Source organism: Taudactylus pleione, unplaced genomic scaffold, assembly GCF_031769625.1.
Source record: "Taudactylus pleione unplaced genomic scaffold, aTauple2 ptg000518l, whole genome shotgun sequence".
Taxonomy (NCBI): domain Eukaryota; kingdom Metazoa; phylum Chordata; class Amphibia; order Anura; family Myobatrachidae; genus Taudactylus; species Taudactylus pleione.
Genome location: NW_028284920.1, coordinates 12422795 through 12445825, shown reverse-complemented (window position 1 = coordinate 12445825; position 23031 = coordinate 12422795). Strand labels below are relative to the sequence as shown.

At 41.1% G+C, this 23031-nt stretch overlaps 1 protein-coding gene across 2 annotated transcripts in view; it reads right to left on the bottom strand.

The window, feature by feature from the left end:
- The window catches only part of FBXW4 (F-box and WD repeat domain containing 4), a 231294-nt gene that overhangs the window by 177327 nt on the left and 30936 nt on the right, over positions 1 to 23031 (bottom strand). For both annotated transcript variants that reach the window (XM_088450527.1, XM_088450526.1), the window contains exon 2: positions 10997 to 11092. In XM_088450527.1, the coding sequence (XP_088306653.1) occupies positions 10997 to 11092 (96 nt within the window). The remainder of the gene's footprint in view (positions 1 to 10996; positions 11093 to 23031) is intronic.

Genomic DNA, 23031 nt, shown 5'->3' with positions numbered 1-23031 from the left:
CAACCATCTCTCTCACTTAAAATCAGAGGATCTACAAGATTTTAGTAACCCTGCTTTATTGATGAAAGTAATAACTGAATAATACCATTTCAAACAACATGCTGAAATGAGACATGTCAAAAAGTAATTTTAGCAGGCCCATATACACATCTTACATTAACATTACAGCCTTCAGCCACTGTGACTCGCTATTAAAAAACGCCCAATTCTTTAGACCGAAAATCTAAAGTACAGTATAAGTAGTCATTCACAATATAAATAGAAACCAATAATTAATTTAACCAATGTATGATAACCATTGTATATATTTGTAGGAATCAGTATGATTCCTATCTCATCCTATTCAAATATCGACGCTGGCTGCCCGATGGGTGAAATCGCCGACAGCACAGGTAAGTATACTATTCCTACCCCTCCCCCCCTCTAACCCTCCCTTAGGGGTGCCTAACCCCCCCTCCCAGTGCCTAACCCTAACCTCCCCCCATTAGTGCCTAAACCTAACCCCCCCTCCCTGCACCTAACCCTCCCGGGGGGGTGGCTAACCCTAACCTTCCCCCCTTGTGCCTAAACCTAACCCCCCCTTTCCCTAGCCTAATCCTAACCTTCCCCAGGGGGTGCCTAACCTAAATCCCCCCGGGGTTCCTAAACCTAACCCCCCCCCCATCCCCGGCTACGTGTATACTTAACCCCGGCAGGGGACGATCGGTCCGGCGTCCTCTTGGCGTTCCGGTGTCGGGATTAACATAGGCGTCGGTATTTCGAAGCCTATGTTAAATCCCTTGCCGGGATTCCAGTGGCGGGATTGAGACGGCGGCCACATCTCATAACTACATCCCATATTACTAACCTATAATTAAACAAAGATATAGGGTCTGATTCAAACCCGCTTGCGAGCGCATAGCACCAAGCAGGTCGATGCGCGGCGTGCGAGAGCCCCGGAGCGAGTGAGAACTTCTCGCTCCGGGGCTCGCTGCAAAACGGGGCGGCTGTCAATGTCGATCGACAGCTCGCCTTATTTTGTAGGCGGGGAAGGGGGTGGCTGGACAAACAGAGGCGTTCCCGAAAAAACGCCTGCCGTTTGTGGGCGGCCCTACTGACATAATTTGTGATGTCAGTAGTGAACTTCCTGCTCTATTAGAGCCTGGAGGCGTTATTTTTTTTTAAAGAAAAATCCGCCCTGATTCAGAGCGAGCGCCTCTGAATCAGGCCCATAATGTGTGGCATAATGTAACATTCCATAAGGTGTGCCCCAAAAAAGCCTTTGAAAAATGGGGCAAAAATGAAAAAAGTGGGGGGAAAACTTCAAAAACGAGCGAAATAAGCTTCTGGGGCTGCTCTAAGAAGGGGCCAAGTATTTTGGGATTTGCAGGAGCTTGTATTATGGAGGAATTTCACTTTTCTAAAACAACACATTAGAGACATTAAAATATGGTGGTGCCCATTTACAAGCACCCCAAATTTGATGGAACTACTTATTTGCTCCAAAAAACACTGTTTTACGCCAATCTTCACCACTTTTACCAAGACGCTAATAACAAGTAATTACCACCACTTAAGTACCCTAATTAGTTCAATTAGGGCTAATACTAAACTACCATAATGATTTCTGAAGTCAGCCCATCTTTTTCTGGGGTACAGAGTGATTCCCCCAAATCATCTCGCACTTTTCGCCTGTTTCACATTCGCCGGGTCCCGATTTCGCCCGTTTGGCAATTGAATACGGAGTAATTCGGGAGTGCGCACGAAAATTTTCACGTCCAAAACACGCATAGGCGGCGAAAAGTGCTTGCTTTAAATGTTTATGGCAAATTTGCTGCATGATAACTCTCATACTTTCTATGCATGGTATGTCGCTATACAAAATAACAAATCACTTCCACTAAAAGTAAACATGTCCAAAGTCCATTTTACGCGTGCAAGGCCTTCCCTGAAACCAGATGGAAATGGAACAAATTTATTGCAGGTTATGAAGAATGATACCTCATATCGAGGGATGCGGCGGCTCCTTTACTAAAAGTTAGAAACACTATATGCAGATCAGTCATTTCATATGAAGGTATCATAAACATTTAAATAAGATTACATCTGGCTCAAAGTTTTACGGTTCAAACTCAAGAGTTGTGAAACCACAAATCCTCATTCTACCACACAGGACAATGACTAGAGCTAAGGAACACAGGTGAATCAATACCACAAACCACAGAGATGTTTTTAATGCTCCCACTCAGGCTTTGCTTTAGTGCATCTTTGGCCCTCTAGAATTTCTAATCTAGGCTGCCAGGTACAGCAATACTTACAAATACAAGATCAGGAAAAATGGAGTAGAACAAGCAGGCAACTATATATAAAGTTAATAGTATCTATAATATATGTCTCATGCTGCTTTCTGCAACATTCAGACATAAATGTATCTATTTTAAGGCTTCAACTGAATGAATCTTTAAAAGCACTAGTCCCATTTGCTGACCCAGAAAGAAATTGGGCTTATGGTAACTTGGGTAGGGCTACAACAAAGTGGGGCATGGACGGTCAGAAACCGGGCCAGGGTGGGTTTGTGTAGATTGGGGTGGCTAGCTTTACATAGATCAGATTAAGTCCTTATTTTGTCATCATCCTACCTGTATAAATGCTGGAAGATCTGTCATATGAACGTGCCCATTTTTTATACCTTGCCCCCTACTCCGGTTCAGTTTCTACATGAGGAATGGTTAATTACATACAGATAACACATCTCTATGGAGACAGGACAGTGACAGAGCAGGAATGGGGGAAAATAGAAATATATATATATATATATATATATATATATATATATATATAAATAGCAGTAGTCTGGCACTCTGAATCGTAAAAAATGTACTTAGCTGGTTGCCCCCACTGTAGTAGAGAATATATAGATCGTAGCGTGCGGCACTCCATGCATGAACAAAAGACCAAACAGGCAGCTTTCAGGTGTTAACGTTTCAATGCGTTATGGCATTTTAGTCAGAACAATAACAACAGTGTACAAAATCTTACCTTAAATACCATAAGCATAATCACCCAGCGAACCATTTGCAGGCTAGTCCGGGCAGGACTGCGCGCCCAGCCGCCAGCATCTTGCTACTGACGTCATCACGTCATAGCGCAAACGTGATACAAACATCACCATAGTAACAACATAACATCGCTACTGCAATGTAGCCACAATTGGACATAACACATAATACGGCATACCCCAATGTCCTAATACGCAGCAAAATATGCTAATACACATTAATAAACACTATTATGCCTGCGGCACATATATATGATGTACTTTCAACACAAACAGTTTATGCCTAACTAGATAGCTCATGCTGTACATACAAACGCATCAATTACAGTATTAATCATATTTACGGACACACATACACATAATGCATACCATGTGACCCATTATCAATCTCTGCACACATAAAATATAATTACTAACAAACAGATAAACTATTATAAAAAATATCACGATCTGTTTTACAAGAATGCACCTAATCCTAGTTGTTCATTTAGCCCTCTAGGGGCCATAGTACCAAGTCGGTGGATCCACCGTGTTTCACGTTGCATAAGTATTCTAGCTCTATTACCCCCCCTAACCAATGGAGGGACATGATCAATCATGCGATACTTTAATGCTGACAAAGCATGTCTCGCCAAGGCAAAATGCCTGGCAACGGGCTGATCACTTTTGCCACCATTAATCGCCGCCCTAATAGCACTTCTCTGGGCAGCCATGCGTTCTTTAAATGTCCTTTCGGTCTTCCCTATGTAGGAGAGACCGCAAGGACAAACAATCTGATATACGATGTACTGAGAATTACACGTAAGCCTATATCGAATAGAATATTTAAAACCTGAATGGGGGTGATAGAAGCTGTCTCCCGGAATTAAATATCTACAGGTAGTACACGTACACCTAATGCATCCCAGTTTTCCTCCAACACTCCTATCTGCCATGGGACCAGGGCTCGATATGTCTGTCTTGACTAGGATGTCCCTTAGGCTACGACCCCGTTTATAGCATGACATAATACGGGTATTCTGCAATTGTAGATCAGGGTCCGTCTGAACTATAGGCCATAGTTTCTTGGATACCTTGTTAATAATCTGACTGTTGTTATTAAATTGATTAACCCATGGTATACAAGTTGTCTTAGGCTTTAGCTGACTCTGTGTCAGGGTAGTAGATCTATCTAGGCTAAGCACCCTCCTCTTAGTATTCTCCAATTCTACAGGGTTATAACCCCTATCTACAAATTTTTGAATCATGTCATCCATATAGGTCTCAACTATCTCTGGATCCGATGTGATCCGTTTAATTATATATATATATATATATATATATATATATATATATATATATATATATATATACACATACACATACATACATACACACATTCTCCCATTTCCACTCAGTCAATTGTATCTGTACAGGAACATGATCGCAGAAAAAAAATAATAGAGGAGAGCCTGATATACTGTAAAGACCAGTGCTGTGTGTATATGGACCTTCTCTCTCTTTTTATCCGTGTGTGATTTGTTTGTGTGTGTATATGTGTATGTATATATATATATATATATATATATATATATATATACAAATATACATACATACATACATACATATATATATATATATATATATATATACACACACACATACATACACGCATGTTTTTCCAGTTTTTATTGAAATTTAAGCAATTAAAGTCCAGTGATTAACCTGAAAATGGTACAAAAGGTAAGCGATAAACTGCTAGGAGGTTAAAAATAAAAAGAATAAAAAGTTTAAGTTAGCAAAAAGTGACAAATGTAAATTTTCTGAGATATGAAAAAAAGGCTCCTTTCAAGAAACAAATTGACAACTGCTCTACTACACTGAAAGAGAGGCTTGCTTGGGCATTGAAATCTTTGGTTCACCACACAGGGTTTTTTATAGCATCAGTTTAGCAAAAGGATGGTCCCTCAGTGTGTGGTGCCAATACTAAATGGTGGCTTTTACACGCCACCCCATGTTTTGCCATTTTAAATTATGGCTTAAAGACACTGGGAATAGGCAACTTTAACAAGCCACCGCCTAGTAAAAAAATAAGAAACTCCCGAGACACTAAGCGATCTGTCGGACGACCCCCCTGCCGACGGGCAGACATATAGTGCGGCCGGTACACATTAGACAATCAGGTGCCCAACAGCCCGATATGTCGACCCTGACGTATCCCACTGCATGGGGTCGTTAGCCACATCGTCAGGTTAAGCTTCATGTAGGGCCGACCGGACACCCCTGCGGGAGCATGCACCGCCCGACATGGTGGGTACACACTGCACGATTTGTTGTTCAGATCCATCGGAATCAGGCAAATCGTTCAAAATATTACTAAGTGTGCACCCAGATTTACTGTCAAACATGAAGGAGGAGGCGTAATGGTCTGTGGCTCTTTTGATAACTCACCAGTCAGTGACTTTGCACAGAGTGACTGGTATCCTGAACCAGAAGGGCTATTACAACATTTTGCAGTGCCATGCAATACGCTCTGGTCTACACCTAGTTCATGAAGGGTTCATCCTACAGCAAAACAATTATGCAAAATATACCTCCAGGCTATGACAGATATACCTTCGAGGAAAAACAGAAAAAAAACAAGACTGTAGGCTTCAAATTAGAGAATGGCCAGTGCACTCTTAAACCCCATCAACACGGGTTGGTATGAACTGGACAAAAAGAAAACACATTTGTAGGAACAACAGTGTAGGTAAGAACCTCCTGAGTAAAATTTGGAATTCCATTGAATAAAGAATGCCACAAGTGTGTTCCGCAGTTATATCTGCAAAAGGTGGATACCGTCAGTCAAAAAAGTAGATTATAGATTTTTTTTTAACAAAAAGATTATATATACACACACACATATATATATATATATATATATATATATATATACACACACACACACACATACATACACACACAAACACTAGTCGCTAACAGTCTCAAGGAACTACAAGTCCCAGAATTTCTGTATGCAAACAATAAAGCCAACCAGTTTACAAAGAATTTGGAGCTCCACAGTTGGTTTCACTTGCACTCAGATGCCCGATTGTATCTGGGATAATTCCCTAACATTGTGAGTATCTGAATACGTGGACATATATTTGAAAAAGTATGCTAACCTCATATATAAAAGATTCGACTTATGTCCTTCAAATATTAGAAAATGTTAAATAGAAAAAGAGTTATAGATGGCGTACAATTGATATCCAATCTTTGTACATGTCTCTACCCCATGAAAAAGGGTTATATTGCCTTAAACAAGTGTTGGGGAGAAGATCCCATGTTGGATACGAACAGAAATGAATATTGAATTGATTGTATTAGATTTGTTTTACAACATAATTATTTTACTTTTTGGGGGGATTTTTACACCCAAATTTGCAGGATGAGGTCTATTTGTGCTCCGGATTTCACAAATTTATTCCTGGGAGAACGGGAACAATGTCATTTATCAAGACAACCCATTTGCAGACAATTTAATTATCTTTAAACAGTACATAGATGATATTTTGATTGTGTGGCAGGGGTCCAATGAGAAGTTTTTAGAGTTTGTAGAGTATCTCAATATTAATGAGTTTAATCTAAGTTTTACGTCTAACTTTCAAGAAAATTAAATAGAATTTTTGGACATTGTTCTGAATGCAAAAAATTGTAAAGAAGATTGTGAGTGCGTTAACACGTACACCTATGTTAAGCCAGTAGATAGCAATAACTACTTCTACTATAAAAGTTGCCATTATAGTAGGTGGAATCTACCCTACTCACAATTAATAAGATTAAGACGTAACTGCAGGACTATAGAGAAATTTGAGGAGCAGTCTACAGTCTTGGAAAACGGTAGATTCTTGGAAAAGGGTTATCCTCTCTCATTAGTAAATACAGCGGTAGAAGCCGCTAAGAAATTAAATAGAAAAAAAGAGTTGGTCCAATATAAACCACCTGTGTCTGGAAATGAGGCCGAAAACAAGAGGTTTAAATGTCCTTTCGTGACTCAGTATAATGCACAAAGCAATGATATACGGAAGATTTTAAAGAAGTACTGGTATATTGTTAAAATGGATCCAGTTTTATCACCTGTTGTGGACTCAAAACCTGAAATAGTGTGTAGACGGGCAAAAAGCTATCACCCAGTTTATTGCAGCCCCTGAAAGAATCTGGAAAACAAGACGTGACCCTGAAAAGAATACAAGGTGTTTTTTTTCCCTATGGGAAATGCAAAACTTGTCTGTATGGTTTGACAAGTAAAAAAAATAAAAGTAAAAAAAAACATTTTTAGGAAAGGATCAAAAGAAAGAGTATAATGTAAAGGGATTTATTAACTGTAATACCACATAAGTGGTTTATATGCTAATTTGCGGCTGTGGAAAAATACATGTTGGGAAGACAAATAGGGCATTAAAAATGAACATATCAGGAATATGAAGAATAATGTAGAGAACCACAGTGTGCCCAGACACTTTAAAACCTGTCAGGGTAGTGATCCTAGTACAATGAGATATATGGGGATAGAACATGTTGTCTTAAATGAGAGGGGTGGTGATAGATTGAACTTGTTATCCAAGCGAGAGACTGGATAATAACCTTAAAAACACACTGCATCCTAATGGGTTAAAAGAATGATTTGCCTTTTCTTAGAATTTAATTTATTTTAGGATGAATTTTATATATATTTTTAGAAAGAGATATATGGTAGACGCAGTAAATTACCACGGCTAATTAGTTCGCCCGGGGCTATCCAATTAGCCCCGTTGTCGGCATGACGACGGCACTTATTGGGGTTTTTTTTTCAGGACCTGATGTGTCCCGAAAAATAATCCACGATAAGTGCCGTTTTTTTCGCCCATAAAAAGGTGAGAACACATAGGGCCGCGAGTTTATCGCGGCTCCTATGTGTTAACGGGCGAACTATCCTATTAATTCGCCCGAATTAATAAGATAGGGATGAAAAAAAATGAGCCATAACCAATTAGCCCCGAACACTGTTCGGGCACTAATTGATCCCCGCGATCGGCGAAAAACAGGGATTTTTCGCCGATAATCCCTGATTTTCATCGATATTTTTTTCATCCCTATCCTATTAATTCGGGCGAATTAATAGGATACTTCGCCCGTTAACACATAGGAGCCGCGATAAGCTTGCGGCCATGTGCGTTCTCGCCTTTTTCTGGGCAAAATAACAGCACTTATCATGGATTTTTAGGGACACATCAGGTCCCGAAAAAAAAACTCCGATAAGTGCCGTCGTCATGCCGACTACGGGGCTAATTGGATAGCCCCGAGCGAGCCCTGGGTGAGCTAATTAGTCGCGGTAATTTACCGCGACTAATTGGATATGGCCCATAGTTAGTGATGAATTTCAAAGAATGAAGAAAGAGCATTGCTATTTTTTTTGCTATTTTCACTTTTTACACAAAATGTATTTTTTTATTGTGTTTTTGTACGGTATATTTTGTATTATATGTACTGCTATGGTAATGTTTGAGATTATTTTGTATCTGAGATGCATTGCAATTTGTACCCATTGTAGGTTATGGATTTAAAAAAAACATAGCACTTTATATAGTGAGAATTTATGTTGCACTAACTGATTGATTAAAACGCTGTGTGCAGGATAATGAGATAATTATGAACACAGGTGATCAACAGCTAAATTGTACATAGTGGATATCGTGGAGACGCTGGGCCAGCCCTCTGATGGAATTCCAGTGACTAAACTAGTAATGGTGTGGCCCAGTTTTGGAAGGAGACAGATGGAGAAATCATCCTGCTGTGAGCTGTATTGCCGTGGATGTTATAGTTCTCATGCTGTCACACTTGCGGTCATATATACCGCCATTTTTTGTACGGAGTTTTAGAATTGTTTTAAAGGTTTGGTGATTAAATTGTATTGATTCATACACTATTGGCACACCCTTGCTTTATTTTAGAAAACAAAAACATTATATATATATATATATATATATATATATATATATATATATATATTTTTTTTTATATACATACATACATACACACACCCACACGGTCACTCCATAACCTTCGCTTACACAGCCTGTTGAGTCACTCCTGTGGCACAAAAGCACATTACCTACTTGATGTGTCATGATTGCTCATAGATCTGTTTTATATATTACTTTCGAAAATTGCTCAATATTTTAATCAAACAAAATGGAATTAACATATTTAGAAACGAGTTACATCTGTCTTACACATTATCAGTCTTACGTATAAAACTATTAGTAAGCACTGGCAAAATGTTTGTTTTGAGAAACAGCAAAGGAGATCGTGTAATTTCCCTAGTGCGATGGGACTCGGGCATTGCTCACCCCTCAGGCATTTATACAGTTAGAGTGAGGCGTTATGATTCTCAATGACAGGAGAGTCGTTTCCCGGCGAACTCTGTCATCACAAACAGATGATTATGAAGTGTCAGTGGAAGAAGATGTTTTATGGGACACGAGATCCTGCTCACAGAATGCCAGATACAAAGGGGACAGCACTCTGAGCATTTCTTTTGCCTTGTCTTAATTGTATCATATATCAAGGTTGGATCATGAAGCTGCAGTTTGTATGAAGTGCCGCCTTATACTTAACTGCAAAATGTCTTTTTACATTTTATTTTCCATGTAGCATTATTCATTATAATGAAGGCACCCACCTCCTCAGCACCTGTAAGTGTTTTAAAGGGGAGAACTACAAAAGCCTCTGTTCTTTTAAATGGAGCTTCAGAACACATAAATAGTATCATTTGGATTGTGTATCAAAGCGCTGTTTAAAAAGGGTTCATTATGAAGACAAACTCATGCCTTTACCCAGAACATTAACTCATAGTTCATCCGTATTGTATTGGCGAGAAGTCTGTTATCGTACAGCAAAATGGTTATCAAAATATGCCCTCTAAGTTTTTTAGGGATCAATTGTACAAAACGGTTTGCAAAAGAATGGTATGTAGCTGTCTTGCCAATATTCAGAATATAGAGGAGCGCTATATGGCCCCCAGAATGCTAACACCGGGAGATTAATAAGTGTGAAAATTCTACCAAATTTCATGCACACTGTCAGTACTACTCTAAGGTGTCTATGTACTAAGCCTTGGAGAGAGATAAAGTATCAACCAATCAGCTCCTGCCATTTTTTCAAAAACAGCCTGTAAACTGACAGTTAGGAGCTGATTAAGTACCACCCAATCTCCGTCCACTTTATCTCTCTCCAAGGCTTAGTACATAGATCCCTAAACATGTTGATTAACCATTAAGTTTACAATTTGACTGCAGATGTACGTGAACTGCTTTAAGTAGCTTGTCGATCAGCCAATGTCGGTGTTACAGGTTTCACATACTGCTTGTCAACATTCTGAATATTAACCAGACATATGTATTCAAAATAGAAGCACTTTGCATCCAGTGAAGTCATAATGAATACTTTAAATATATATTACAACACAGTATGGCTGCCTTAAGTTTGTGCATAGGGGACAGAAACACATTACAGTTGCTATGAAGTGGTTTGAAGATGAGCCTAAACATCTCAATAAGGATCGGAATAGTAAAAAATATACTGCAAACAATAAATTTAGTTCTTCTGACTTTAAGTGCAAATGTGCGCCTTGTTTTCTCATAAAATTGACATGAGCTTTCTTCCTAACCGTTCCAATTTCGGCAGGACCAACCCGATTTCAGCAATAGTAGCACATTTTTAGGCATTATGACTACAAGGGGTTTGTACCTTGAATATATCTCACTTTAATAATTATTTTAATAGAACAGCTTGAGGGGTGTGTTATTCAACAGTAATAGGGTTAAATATTAAAGTATATTTGAGAAAAAGAAAATTAATAATACAAGAAATAAATAACAAATGAAACTTTGATACTAAATAATTAGCACAAAACAGTTAACAATATAAAAGAATCAAGTAAATTAAGTCACTTGCTTGCGTTTCCACTTGAGCAATGTATCACGCTGGCAACTTCCATTTTTCCAGTTTTGAGAAACCCGTACTCTTTCCTTCACAGGAATTCCAGAAAACCTGCAGACAGAGAGTTATGTTATTCTTCACAGCCTAGCGCAAAAAAGATTTTGCCTATGAACACTAAGGTAAATTAAAAACTGCAGTACAAGATACTAAAGAAGATAATTTCATCACTACTCAAAATAAAAAGAAGGTACTTGTACGTCACACAAAGGAACAGGATCACACAACGCCTCCTCTGCCAGTCTCTATATATAGCACTGCTCAGTAAAATACAGAGTGACAGGGGTAATCTGAACGTAGTTTACTATATTTTATACACACAAAAAAGGAGGACTTTTACTTTCATAAATATAAAATACATGATCACAAAACCCATATATATGTATGTAAATAAATAAAAGAAAGGATCTGGATTTCCAGAGTCCAGTTATGAAAGAGGTATTTAAAAATTATTTCACAGGTGTAGATGTGGGACTTCTAAGGGGAATATTTACTAAAGTGCGGGTTTTTAGAAGTGGAGATGTTGTCTATAGCAACAAATCCGATTCTACTGTACTTAACATTTATCTAGCACCTTCTAGAAGATAATCGCTAGAATCTGATTGGTTGCTATGGGCAACGTCTCCACTATTAAAAACCCACACTTTAGTAAATATACCCCTAATGCTGGGTACACACTGACAGATATATTGGCCGATCAATTGATCAGCCGATATATCTGGTGCCCGTCGGCCAGGGTGTACCAGCGAAATGTCTGTGAACTACGTCATTCACAGACTCATCGCGTCGGCTGTGCTGCACAGCCGATGGACGGATATGTCTGCAGATATATCTGTCTATCGGCAAGTGTGTACGAGCGATCAGCCAATCACCCATACACATGCAGCAGCCAGCAGGATCTGCGGCTGCCTGGAAGATGATTGTCGTTCAGTGTATATGAATGACCCTCATCTACAGATATATCTGCTAGGTATGTACCCACCTTAAAGTAATCAAACTGTACTAGTCAAACAGATGAACAATTGTTATTCCACTAGGGAGTAAAATACTCGCACACTACTGTATTCCAAAACAAAAAGCATATACTGTACAGCATACATTGTTGTAATAGTCTAGAAAGCCTTAAACCTGATAGAAATGCATCGATGTTTAAAGCTTCAGTTAGTTATTATCAGTTGTCATCAGATGAAACCACTCTTGAATGTCTGAGACATTGGCTTATACATCTTTCTATTTGAGTGTTTCTATGTACGTTTGTCATGAGGGTCAGCTTCTTGTGTTTGGAAGCTGCATCTGGATTTTGGTCCTGATTCAGAGATGGACGGAATTGCAGAGCCCCACACAAGCAGCTTTGCAATTCCATTCATCTTAATGCAAATGCAGAAGTAGCCGTCAGAGGTGTCAAGACACCTCCTTGCTGCATTTGCAAGCACCATCGGTCGCGATGGGTGCTTCTTTGTTCAGGCAGCGGGAGATGAAGCTTCCCGCAGCCTGACCAGGTGATGGTCACTTCAGAGGCCAGGAATCTGCATCCGCCGACGCAGACCCTGGCCTTGTCCCTCCCAGAATATGGGGACGGCATGCCTGTTTCCGGAAACAGTGACCAGCATGTCAATCATGCTGCTGTTTGGCAAGCCCTGCGCAGGCTCCTAACCAGCGGAGATGTACGTTCATCATCGGATGAATGTACATCAGGCCCAATGTCAGTAATCCATCACCTTTAGCACTCTTAATTTTTATTTTAGTTCCCAAAACTACTTCAGATAACTTTTACCAAGACATTTACCGCTCCTTTTTATTTATGTTTTTGATAAATCTCCACCAACTCATTTAGGGGGAAATGCATTGAACCTTCAAAAGAGTGGCCAAGTGGGGAATTGCCCATAGCAACCAATCAGCTTCTACGTATTGTACGACTGTACTTGATAAATGCTTGCTACAAGCTGATTGGTTGCTATGGGTAACTTCTCAACTCTTTTAGATGGTTTTGATACATATCCCCCTTAGTTTTTATTTTACAGTTACCAATTAGACTGCAGGGATCCCTGGGTTCAGTAAAATTATATTATGTTAGCATTATCTTTTAAAAAGTTCCACTCCACACAATGTAATAATGTAAAGAAAAGCAATACATGTGTATAACAACATGTGCAAATAAATTCATCTTGCACAGTGTGAATTGCTTTTCCATCCCTTTTCCTTTGGCATCTTTTTCCGGTTTATAGTATTCTTACGTTTTTTAAAAAACTGCACCTCCTATCACGTCGCCAGGCACCATTATTCCAGTGCCTAGTGATAATGACATCCTTGCTTCATCATGTGCCGGGGTTCCCCGGTGGTATAATACAGAGCTCTATTTTAGGCCTGGAACAGCCCTGCACTCTTATATAAGAGCTGAAAACACAGTGGCAAATGTATAATACTCCATAGACTGTAGAGAGGGTATAACTCTTGTGAAGGGAGTGAAAGCTCCTAGGCTTCATATAGAATAAAGGAGTCCTTGGCCTGAGAGAATGGAGACATGCAACCTGATCCAGAGTAGCATACAAGTCTGTTTTGCAAAGGGGTCTTGCGATATTACTGGAGCAGTGCACACACATTTATGATTAATTTGTACGCATCTTTGTCGCATCTCATTTGCGGTTGAATGGACGTAACTGTGTGGCAACAGACGTTCGATGTAGGCCAAGTTCACTGATGACACACTGTGGGGCGTGTTTTCCGAATATGCAGGCTAAGCACAGTTCTGCATACGTGGAGATCAGTCTGATTTCAGACGAAATTCATGCACCAAAGATAAACTGGTGCAAGTCCATATAGAAATGGTTAAGGGCTACTTCCACAAGCAGATGGTTAGGGGGCAGTGTGACTGCATAGATTCGATTAACTCAGCCAATAAGGGCGAATATATACAATTATTTCTGTGCATGCAATGCAGCTGTACATGTAGCTGACATGCGTGCAACTCTGAATTAGGCCCATAGTTCCCAATCATTTAAAAAACTTTTCAGGGACAGTATACACGGGCCTTAAGCTGATCACATACTGCATGATAATCGTTCAAACCAGTCAACTAAATGACTGGTTTATCATCCAGTGTATGATCTTGAACGTTGAGAGGCCATAGCCTTTAAATGGCTGGAAAAATGGTCACGATTATTTGGCTTGGTTTTCAAACCAGACCACCCCATCCAACTGTGGGTCAGCATACTCTGGGCTGTAAATGACTATTGCCTGCTTGCGTGACGTAGTGTATGGAATTGCTCCAATGATCGGCCAGTAAACTCCTCCCCTGTCCCTGTTGGCTGGGACAAGTTTCAGACCGCTGGCAAGTATGTAAAAACACTATGTGAAAGATAACAATTTAAATCAATCAGCAGTATCTGATTAATACTATCTATATTAATATATTGCTTGATCAGGATCCTGAGGTTGGTTAGGTTTTTGTGTGATGGGTCTGATCTTAGTTTTTTTATAAGTGTTACCATCTTTCAATTGGCAAAACACTTCTTCCATGTAATATGATTTATTTAAAATAACAACCACTCCCCCCTTATCCGCAGGCATATTGATTATATTATCATTAACTTGCAAACCCTTCAGTGCTTCCAGATTCTCTCTTTTATGGTTATGTCTCTGAGCAGGTAAAATCCCCTTAACTTGGTTAATCTCATCATTTATTTATTACCAGTTATTTATATAGTGCACACATATTCCGCAGCGCTTTATAGAGAATATTTGTCCATTCACATCAGTCCCTGCCCCAGTGGAGCTTACACTCTATGGGCCTGATTCAGAGCCGCTCGTAAGCGGCCGCTCGTTGGCTCCGAGCGATGTTCGCACATCTGCGCATGCGTATGGGTCGTAATGCGCATGCGCCAACCAGTCAGTGCGGTCGGAAATCGAGCGCTGGCAAAAGAGCGAGTGCCTGCTAATTTGAGTGACAGGATGAGGCGTTTGTGGGTGGTAACAGGGGAAGGTGCTTGAAAACGGGGAGTGGAGATCCGAACGCAGGCGTGCCAAACGGTCAAAACGGGCGTTTAATGGGTGTGCATAATTAACAAAGCAGCATCATCGGCCACGTCACTTGGTTGTCTCTTAGCCTGAACTGTTCACATGATTGCGGTAGGAAAATCCAACCACAAGCATTGCGAGCAGTTCAGACGCCTTTCGATGTACTCGATTAATCTAATAAATAGCGGAGATGACGTAGGATGCGAGCGGCCAGGGGGCGTCTTTACAAAATTGCGAGCGCATGTTTCGTTCGCTCGCTCAGACATAGAGGCGTCAACAGACCGCAAAGAGCGAGCGAGCGCTCAATTTAAATAGCCGGCCCCTTTTTCTGAACGAGAGAGCGCAAATAGCGTCCGGCTCTGAATCAGGCCCTATATTCCTTACCACATGTACACACACATATACACACTAGGGTTATTTTTGTTGGGAGCCAATTAACCTACCAGTATAGTTTTGGAGTGTGGGAGGAAACCGGAGAACCCGGAGGAAACCCACGCAAGCACAGGGAGAATATACAAACTCCACACAGTTAGGGCAGTTTACTATTTTGTTAAATGTATCAACAAAACAGCCTTTGATATGTCCTGGATTGAAAGTAGAGGATTTTTTGAAAGGGTGTCTTCTTTTCCAAAATGTTATGAGTGGATCGCAACTAAAGACACTTTACAGACTGTTGAAAATTTGCTTGGATCTATCTGGATGGACTAAAGAACGTCTATGACTTGAATTCATCTGGATGGACTAAGTATTGTTTTCTATGGACTGAATTATATGGTTGTTTTGTTTGGAATGGGGCTGAGCACTAGACCTGTCATTTATATTGTTATTCCCTTTGTAAAATATTAGGCGGTCTAGATTCACAGGTGGCAGCACGGTCTGTTTTAGCACCTTGGGACATTTTTTCATTATCTGTTTTCAATTACTATGTGAAAAATGTTTACATGGTCACAATATCACCACTGACATAATGTCGACAAGTTCAACATGTCGAAATGATGGATTTTGACCATACTATTTTACCCTAAGCATAGCCTAATGCTGAAATATTCATAATGTCGACATGAGCAATATGAATAGGTCGACATTATGACCAATTATTTAAACATTCAGACATTATGAACCTGTTGACATTACAGTGTCAACAACGGCGACACAAAAATGTAATGTACGAACAAACAAGACAGTGATAGGATCTAGAACAAAATGCATACGTAATAAAACAAAAAAAAGTAAACAAACCGTGCCTTAATATTATTGCGACATCTAAAAGTTTGTCGAGAAAATGTTGGGGTGAAAAATAAAATAAAAAAGTGGAAGAATAGGCACAACTATAGGTAAAGCTGGCTCAAAGCCCATTAGCAATGGTTTCAAAAGTAGAGGCCACGTAAAAAAAAAAACGATTAGTTTCGTGTATATAAACATCACACCTAGCTGTTAATACATGTAGGAATCTCTAACCTGGCCTCAGGGCCTGCCTAAATCTCCATTTTCCCAGCCCTTTTTCAAAGCCCAGGGCTCATTTTTCTCTCCTCTCTCTCTTCTACATCTTCCGGCACTTACAGACCATTATAATTTGACTGCATTCCTGGGCATCTGACCTGTTTTAAACAAAACAAAAAGCAAGCTTTTCGATCATTTAAATCTTTGCCGGCAGTTGGCCTATGATCAGCAAAGCTAGACCAGAGGATAATTTAGAGGTCTTACAACTGCTCTACTGAGGAAAGAATCCAGAAAATTATAAAGAAAATTTAATAATTGTGCTGGTTCCCAGCAGACTAGAAATAAACCAAACTCACTGCAGACATATACCAAAGAATCGTTCAGTCTCCCCATGATATTACGTACAATGTACATACAATATGTTCCCCACCTATATATCAGTAACTGCACTTGTGCTGAACTTTATGGCTAGCGCATTGAAAACACAGCGCAAAAGCAAAACTCAATGGAGCGTAACGTCCCCAATGGGATATAGATGCCAAAATATATCTACAAGTAACAATTGCAGACTGAAGAAGTAATTGGGGAAAAAAATGTTTTCACATTGAAGTAAATTGGTTACGCAAACAGAACATGCCATAGCACAGAAACAGACCACACATCATGCTGACCTCTCCCTCCAAGATGTAAGCAAAGAACATTGACTTATTTTTTTCTATATATCTGGAAAACATAAATTTGCGCTGTTGAAAACTCTAACTTATATTTAAAACAAAATAAAAGGGTACAATTAAGTACTTTCATTTATTTTGCTTAGAAAAAATGTGTTTAGGCATTGAGATTTACCAGATCAGAAGGCTTACAAGACTTAAGGCACACATCCACTAGAAGATTAAATTGAGCGAACGATAACGATATCTTTATCATTCGATCGTTCGATAATCAGTCTATAATTGTTTTAGAAATCTTTTAAACAATCTGTAAACGATTTTCAAACGACCAGCAATGCGCGCTCCCGCTGGTCGTTTAGACATCTATTATCGTACAAATATATTGTACAACCTGATGATATCATCAGGTTCAACATTGTTTGCAGATGATTGATGTGCCTTCACTCAACGACTGCTCGTTCAGTGTAGGTACATCACAGACTGACAAACAACTGCACGATTACAATGTCGTAATTGCAGTCTTTTGCCTGTCTTCTAGTGGATAGGCACCTTAAGGATGGGAAAATAAATCTTTACAGATCAAGAGAAGTAGTACAGTTTGGTTATCATTAATTTAGCCACCAAAGTGGTACTTTTCAGCTATCCATATATGCAGAATAAGAATAAATAAACCCTTAAGTAATAACCTGCGAGTTGCAGGAACTGGCGTGATTCCGGCGATTTATCCTATAGCTTTAAATTGGAAATATTTTAAAAGGCTATACCAAACTGGTTTTGCCTTTTAAATTATTGCCAATTTAAATCTACAGGGTAAACTGACAGAATCGCGCCAGTTCCTGCAACCCACAGGCTATTGCATAAGGGCCAGTGTGAGTATTACACCCAGCATACAAAATATGCACAAGTGGTACTCTATGCAATTCTCCCAACTTTATTATTAAAAAATACATTGAGTATCTTGAGTTGTGTATTTACATGGGCAACATCTCTGAAAAGAATGAGCAGAGATACAGCTTTGCATTTGAAAACGTGTGTTTTGAGCTATACCAATAACTAGTATAGATGAAAAGTGGTATACTTTTTCCCTAGGTAGGCAACTTCCTTATTGAAAAATATGTAACAAAACAATGCGGAGGTGAGGGGAGTCTTCAAATTAAGGATTTCCTCTATAACTTGGCCAGCACAGCAGAAGAAATGCAATATCCCTTGCGAGCTTGAAGTTCCAGCTGCAGGAAAGAGCTGTAATGAAGGTTCGCAGTCTCACAATCAGCAACAAACTTAGCTTTGCAGACCCTGTACCTATCCCACGCAAAACCTTTTACGCTGGAAAGAGGCTGCACAATAGATTTGCAGATAGATTCTAGAAAGTCCCCTGCACAGATCCTCTCAATGCTGGAAAGATGCTCAGAAACTGATATGCCCAGTCTGGAAAAATAGCCAAAATAATAATGTGACTTATGTGGTCTTGGTGTAGAAGATCTTTTAGAGAGTTCAAAATAGAAATCTTTATAGGCTATATGGCACATATCCATGGGGTGAAATATCACAATTATCCTTTTCAATCCATGCTTAGTTAGTAAATATAAGCCAGGTCCTGGCTCACACAATGTGTAGTTCAACAGATGGAGTGTTACGGGTTGTCTACCAGTGATTTCATTTTTAGGAATAGTGTGCCATGTATTTCAATTCACTAAATCAGTTTTTTTTGGCAGTTGAAATGCACATTTGTTCTATTACAAATGCACACCTCTTGCAAAATGTCATTTTAGAAAGAAGCACATTGTAACTTGCAAATTTATGCTTTAAAAAAATAAAATAAATAAAGACAAAAAGTCACACTAGCATGCCCAACATACAAGAAACACTTTGCATAAAAAGGATGCTATACAGTAATGACTTTGTTGGTTACCAGTACAGGCAGACCTACAGAACGCATAAGAGAAATTCATAAGCTTTTACAGTAGCCGTATAGAGTTAAAATAGCACAATTAGGGGTCGCACTGGAGCTCCGAATTAGATTTATGTTCGCAGACCCAAAGCACTGCATACTAAAGTCCACAAGACCGGGGGTAGACTGGGCCTAGATAAAGTGATGTTGCTGACATTTCCACGTCATTGCAGCGGCAAATCGACCCTCTCACACTTAATTGAATTGCCCCTTAGTGTGGATTACAGTGGTTTTAGAGAGAAGGGATTAGCTAGTGAGTTGCAATATCACGGCACCACTCCCCACTAGGCGATGCTGTGATTACGCCATTACACAGTAGGCTCTTGATGTGATTTGCTGCGTCATCAAGGTTGGGAAGGTGATCTACTCTCCTCGGAGTCTTCCTGGTAGGCAAAAATGTAGCTGCAAATCTTAGGATTAGGATCCCTCTTACTTTGGCTGCTGCAAATTTATGCACTAGGCCACATTTTATGAACATATGCTGCCCTCATAATATACACCATTACTTGAATCTGCTAATTAGTTATGTAAAATATTAATCTAAAGGTGACTATAAAGCATGTTGTTGTTTTTTTATATTATATAAATTTCCTATGAATGAAATTGTTCCACATTTATGGGTACAGTACTCAAACTTCAAAAACTCCAATTTCTGTATTGTACAAATACAGAATTATGGTATAACATACCTTTTGATAATTCTTTTTTTTCGAGGTCCATAGGGTCCACAGGAATTACCTTGGGATATATAATTGGACAGCAAAGCTTTGGAGCTCCCAGCATGCACTGGTCTTCCTCCCTATATAGCCCGCCCCGAACCACAGGCATTCAGTTCGTAACCAAGCCTTGTGGAAAGAGAAAAAGTGGAGAAGGAAATGTCATGTACACAGGAAACACTCAACAAGCGAAGAGGGAATCTGCGACTATAAAATAAAATAATTAAAAAAAAAACTTAGGGCCAAATCCAAACTGAGGCCAGGTGCGTCAGGGTGGGGGCCCTGTGGACCCTATGGACCTTGAAGAAAAATAATCAAAAAGGTATGTTATACCATAATTCTGTATTTCTTCTTGGGGTTCCATAGAGTCTTGGGACGTCCTAAAGCAGTTCCCTTAGGGATGGGGACGCTCTTTAGCAGACAGGAGAATCCGCCACCCAAAGGAAGCATCCTGGGAGGCAAACGCATCAAAAGCATAGAACTTTATGAATGTACTCACGAAAGACCAGGTGGCTGCCTTGCAGAGCTGTTCAGCAGAGGCGCCCTGTCTTACCGCCCACAAGGTGTGTAATGTGCTGTCCCCTTGTTAGGAACAGGGGGATCAGCCTGTGTATAGGCCTGAGAAATGGCCATACAGGGCCAGTGAGCCAAGTCTGTTTGCTCGATGGCCAACCACTTTTGTGAAAACCATATAACACAAAGAGAGAATCCGATTCCCTGATGGAGCTGGTCTGCTCCCCGTAGATACGAAGAGCTCGAACCCAATCCATGGAGGTAGACAGGTCTGAAGACTTAAAGGTCGGGACTACCATTTCCACATTTATATGAAAACTGGTAAACAACCCATGGGAGATAGCCCGCCTTGATACGGAGGACAGCTCTATTCTAAAGAAACATCAAATATGGAGAGCGATATAACAGTGCTGCCGTCAGACGCAAGCTGAAGAGATGACCAGGAGAAACCACGTCCTCAACGTCAGCCATCCCAAGTCTACTTTAACCAATTGTTCAAAGGAATTCAGTATACAGTGCCCTGAGAACCAGAGACAAATCCCACGGTGCTACCGGTGGGAGGAATGAAGGTTGCAATCGTAGTGCTCCCTGCATGAATGTTCCAATGTCCGGCAGAGGAGCAATCTTGCGCTGAAACCAAAACAGTCAAAGCCGAAACTTGGACTCTCAAGGTAGCCATGCGAAGACCTAATTCAGCCTGGAAAAAACCAAGTACCCTTGATACCTTGAATATTCTAGGGTCATATTTCCTATGGGAACACAAGAGAAAAAATGACTGCCAAACACTGTGATAGATGCGATCGGAAGCAGGCTCCTTGCTCTCAGCCTCATCTGTATCACTGAAGGAGAAAACCCCTTGGTCTTTAAGATGAAAGACTCAAGAGCCATGCTGTCAAAGCCAGCCGAGGTAAACTCTGGTATAGGCAGGGACCCTGTATTAGCAGATCCTGCCATAAAGGCAGCGGAAATGGACTGTGGGGGTCATTCAGACCCGCTCGCGAGCACAGGACGCTCGCAAGCGGGTCGATGTTACCCCAATGTGCATGCGCACGATGGAGGGAGCTCCGTCGTGCGCATGTGCGAGACCCGGACAGCGACAGCCAAGCTGTCGCTCCGGGTCTCGCACCAAAGGGGCGTGCTGTCGATGGTGACTGACAGTACGCCCCCTTTGGTGGGCGTGCCGGGGGCGTGGCTGCCAGACGGAGGCGTTCCCATGGGAACGCCTACCGTCTGGGTCCAGCCCCACTGACATCACTAGTAATGTCAGTGGGAGTGATTTTGGCTCTGATAGAGCCAAAATCACTCCAGGGCTTGCAGTCACCGAGACCCTACCGCAGGGTCTCGTCGCAAGCCCGATGGTCATGATGGTCTTGACCATCGCGACTATCTTTTTGGCCGCTCGCATATGCTGTGGGTGGTCACCCACAGCTATGCGAGCGGCCAGGAGGCCGCTCCATTTTTAGGTAGGAGGGCACTGATTCAGAGCGAGCGATCTGAGAACCAATGCCTCCTGCCCAGGCAGGGGCTATTAGTATGATCCTGTCGCCTTCCGCTTGAATTTTCTGACGACTCTTGAGAGGAGATCGGAGGAAACAGGTATACCAACCTGAAGTTCCATCTCACCGCCAGAGCGTCCATGAAGGCGGCTGAGGGGTCCCTTGTCCCGGAACCTAACCTGGGTACCTTGTGGGTGTGACGTGAAGCCATGAGGTCTATGTCTGGTATCCCCCATCTGTCCACCAGGAGTTGAAACACCTCCGGATGAAGAGCCCATTCTCCGGTGTGTCTGTCCTAGCGACCTAGGACATCGCTTCCCAGTTGAGAATACCTGGGAAGAATATTGCAGAGACTGCTGGAAAATGGCATTCTGCCCACAGCACAATCCTTGCCACTTCTTCCATGGCTGCCGGACTTCATGTGCCTCCTTAATAATTTATGTATCCCACTGTTGTCGCACTGTCACACTAAATCTGGACAGGCCTGCCCTGTAGAAGGTCCTGTGCCAATATGAGTGCCTTGAGCACTGCCCGACGTTCCAGTATATTTATTGGCAGGTGGCTTTCCTGTATTGTCCCCCTTCCCTGAAAGGGGTGATGACCTGTAACTGCTACCCATACTCGCAGACTTGCGTCCGTGGTGAAGAGTATCCATTCTGGGATCCATTGTGGACGACCCTTGTTCAAATGAGTTGTCTCCAGCCACCAGGCTAGGGAGAGGCGAACCTCTGGTGAAATGCAACCCCTCTGGGATTTGCAGGGACCTGGAGTAGAACTGGGCATAAGCCACCATGTCGAATGTGGCTACCATAGAGCCCAGCATCTGTATAGCCAAGTGAACTGACACAGTTTGCTTGCAAAGTAGACTGTGCACACGAGTCTGTAGTGCTATAATCTTGTCCTCTGGTAGACTAATCCTCTGTCCCAGAGAGTCCAGCAGTGCCCCCAAGTGCACCCTCTGCTGAGTTGGAAAAAGTGACAACTTTTTCTCCCAATTGATTACCCAGCCATGCTCCTGTAAGCAGACAATGGCCATCCGTAGATGAAATTGTAACATCTCCTGAGATTGCCAATATCAGGAGGTCGTCTAGATATGGCAATATCCTGACTCCTCTGAGATGAGCCGTCACTCCATTATCTAGGTAAACCCCCTAAGGGCTGTGCTAGACCGAAGGGTAGAGCCTGAACTTAGTAA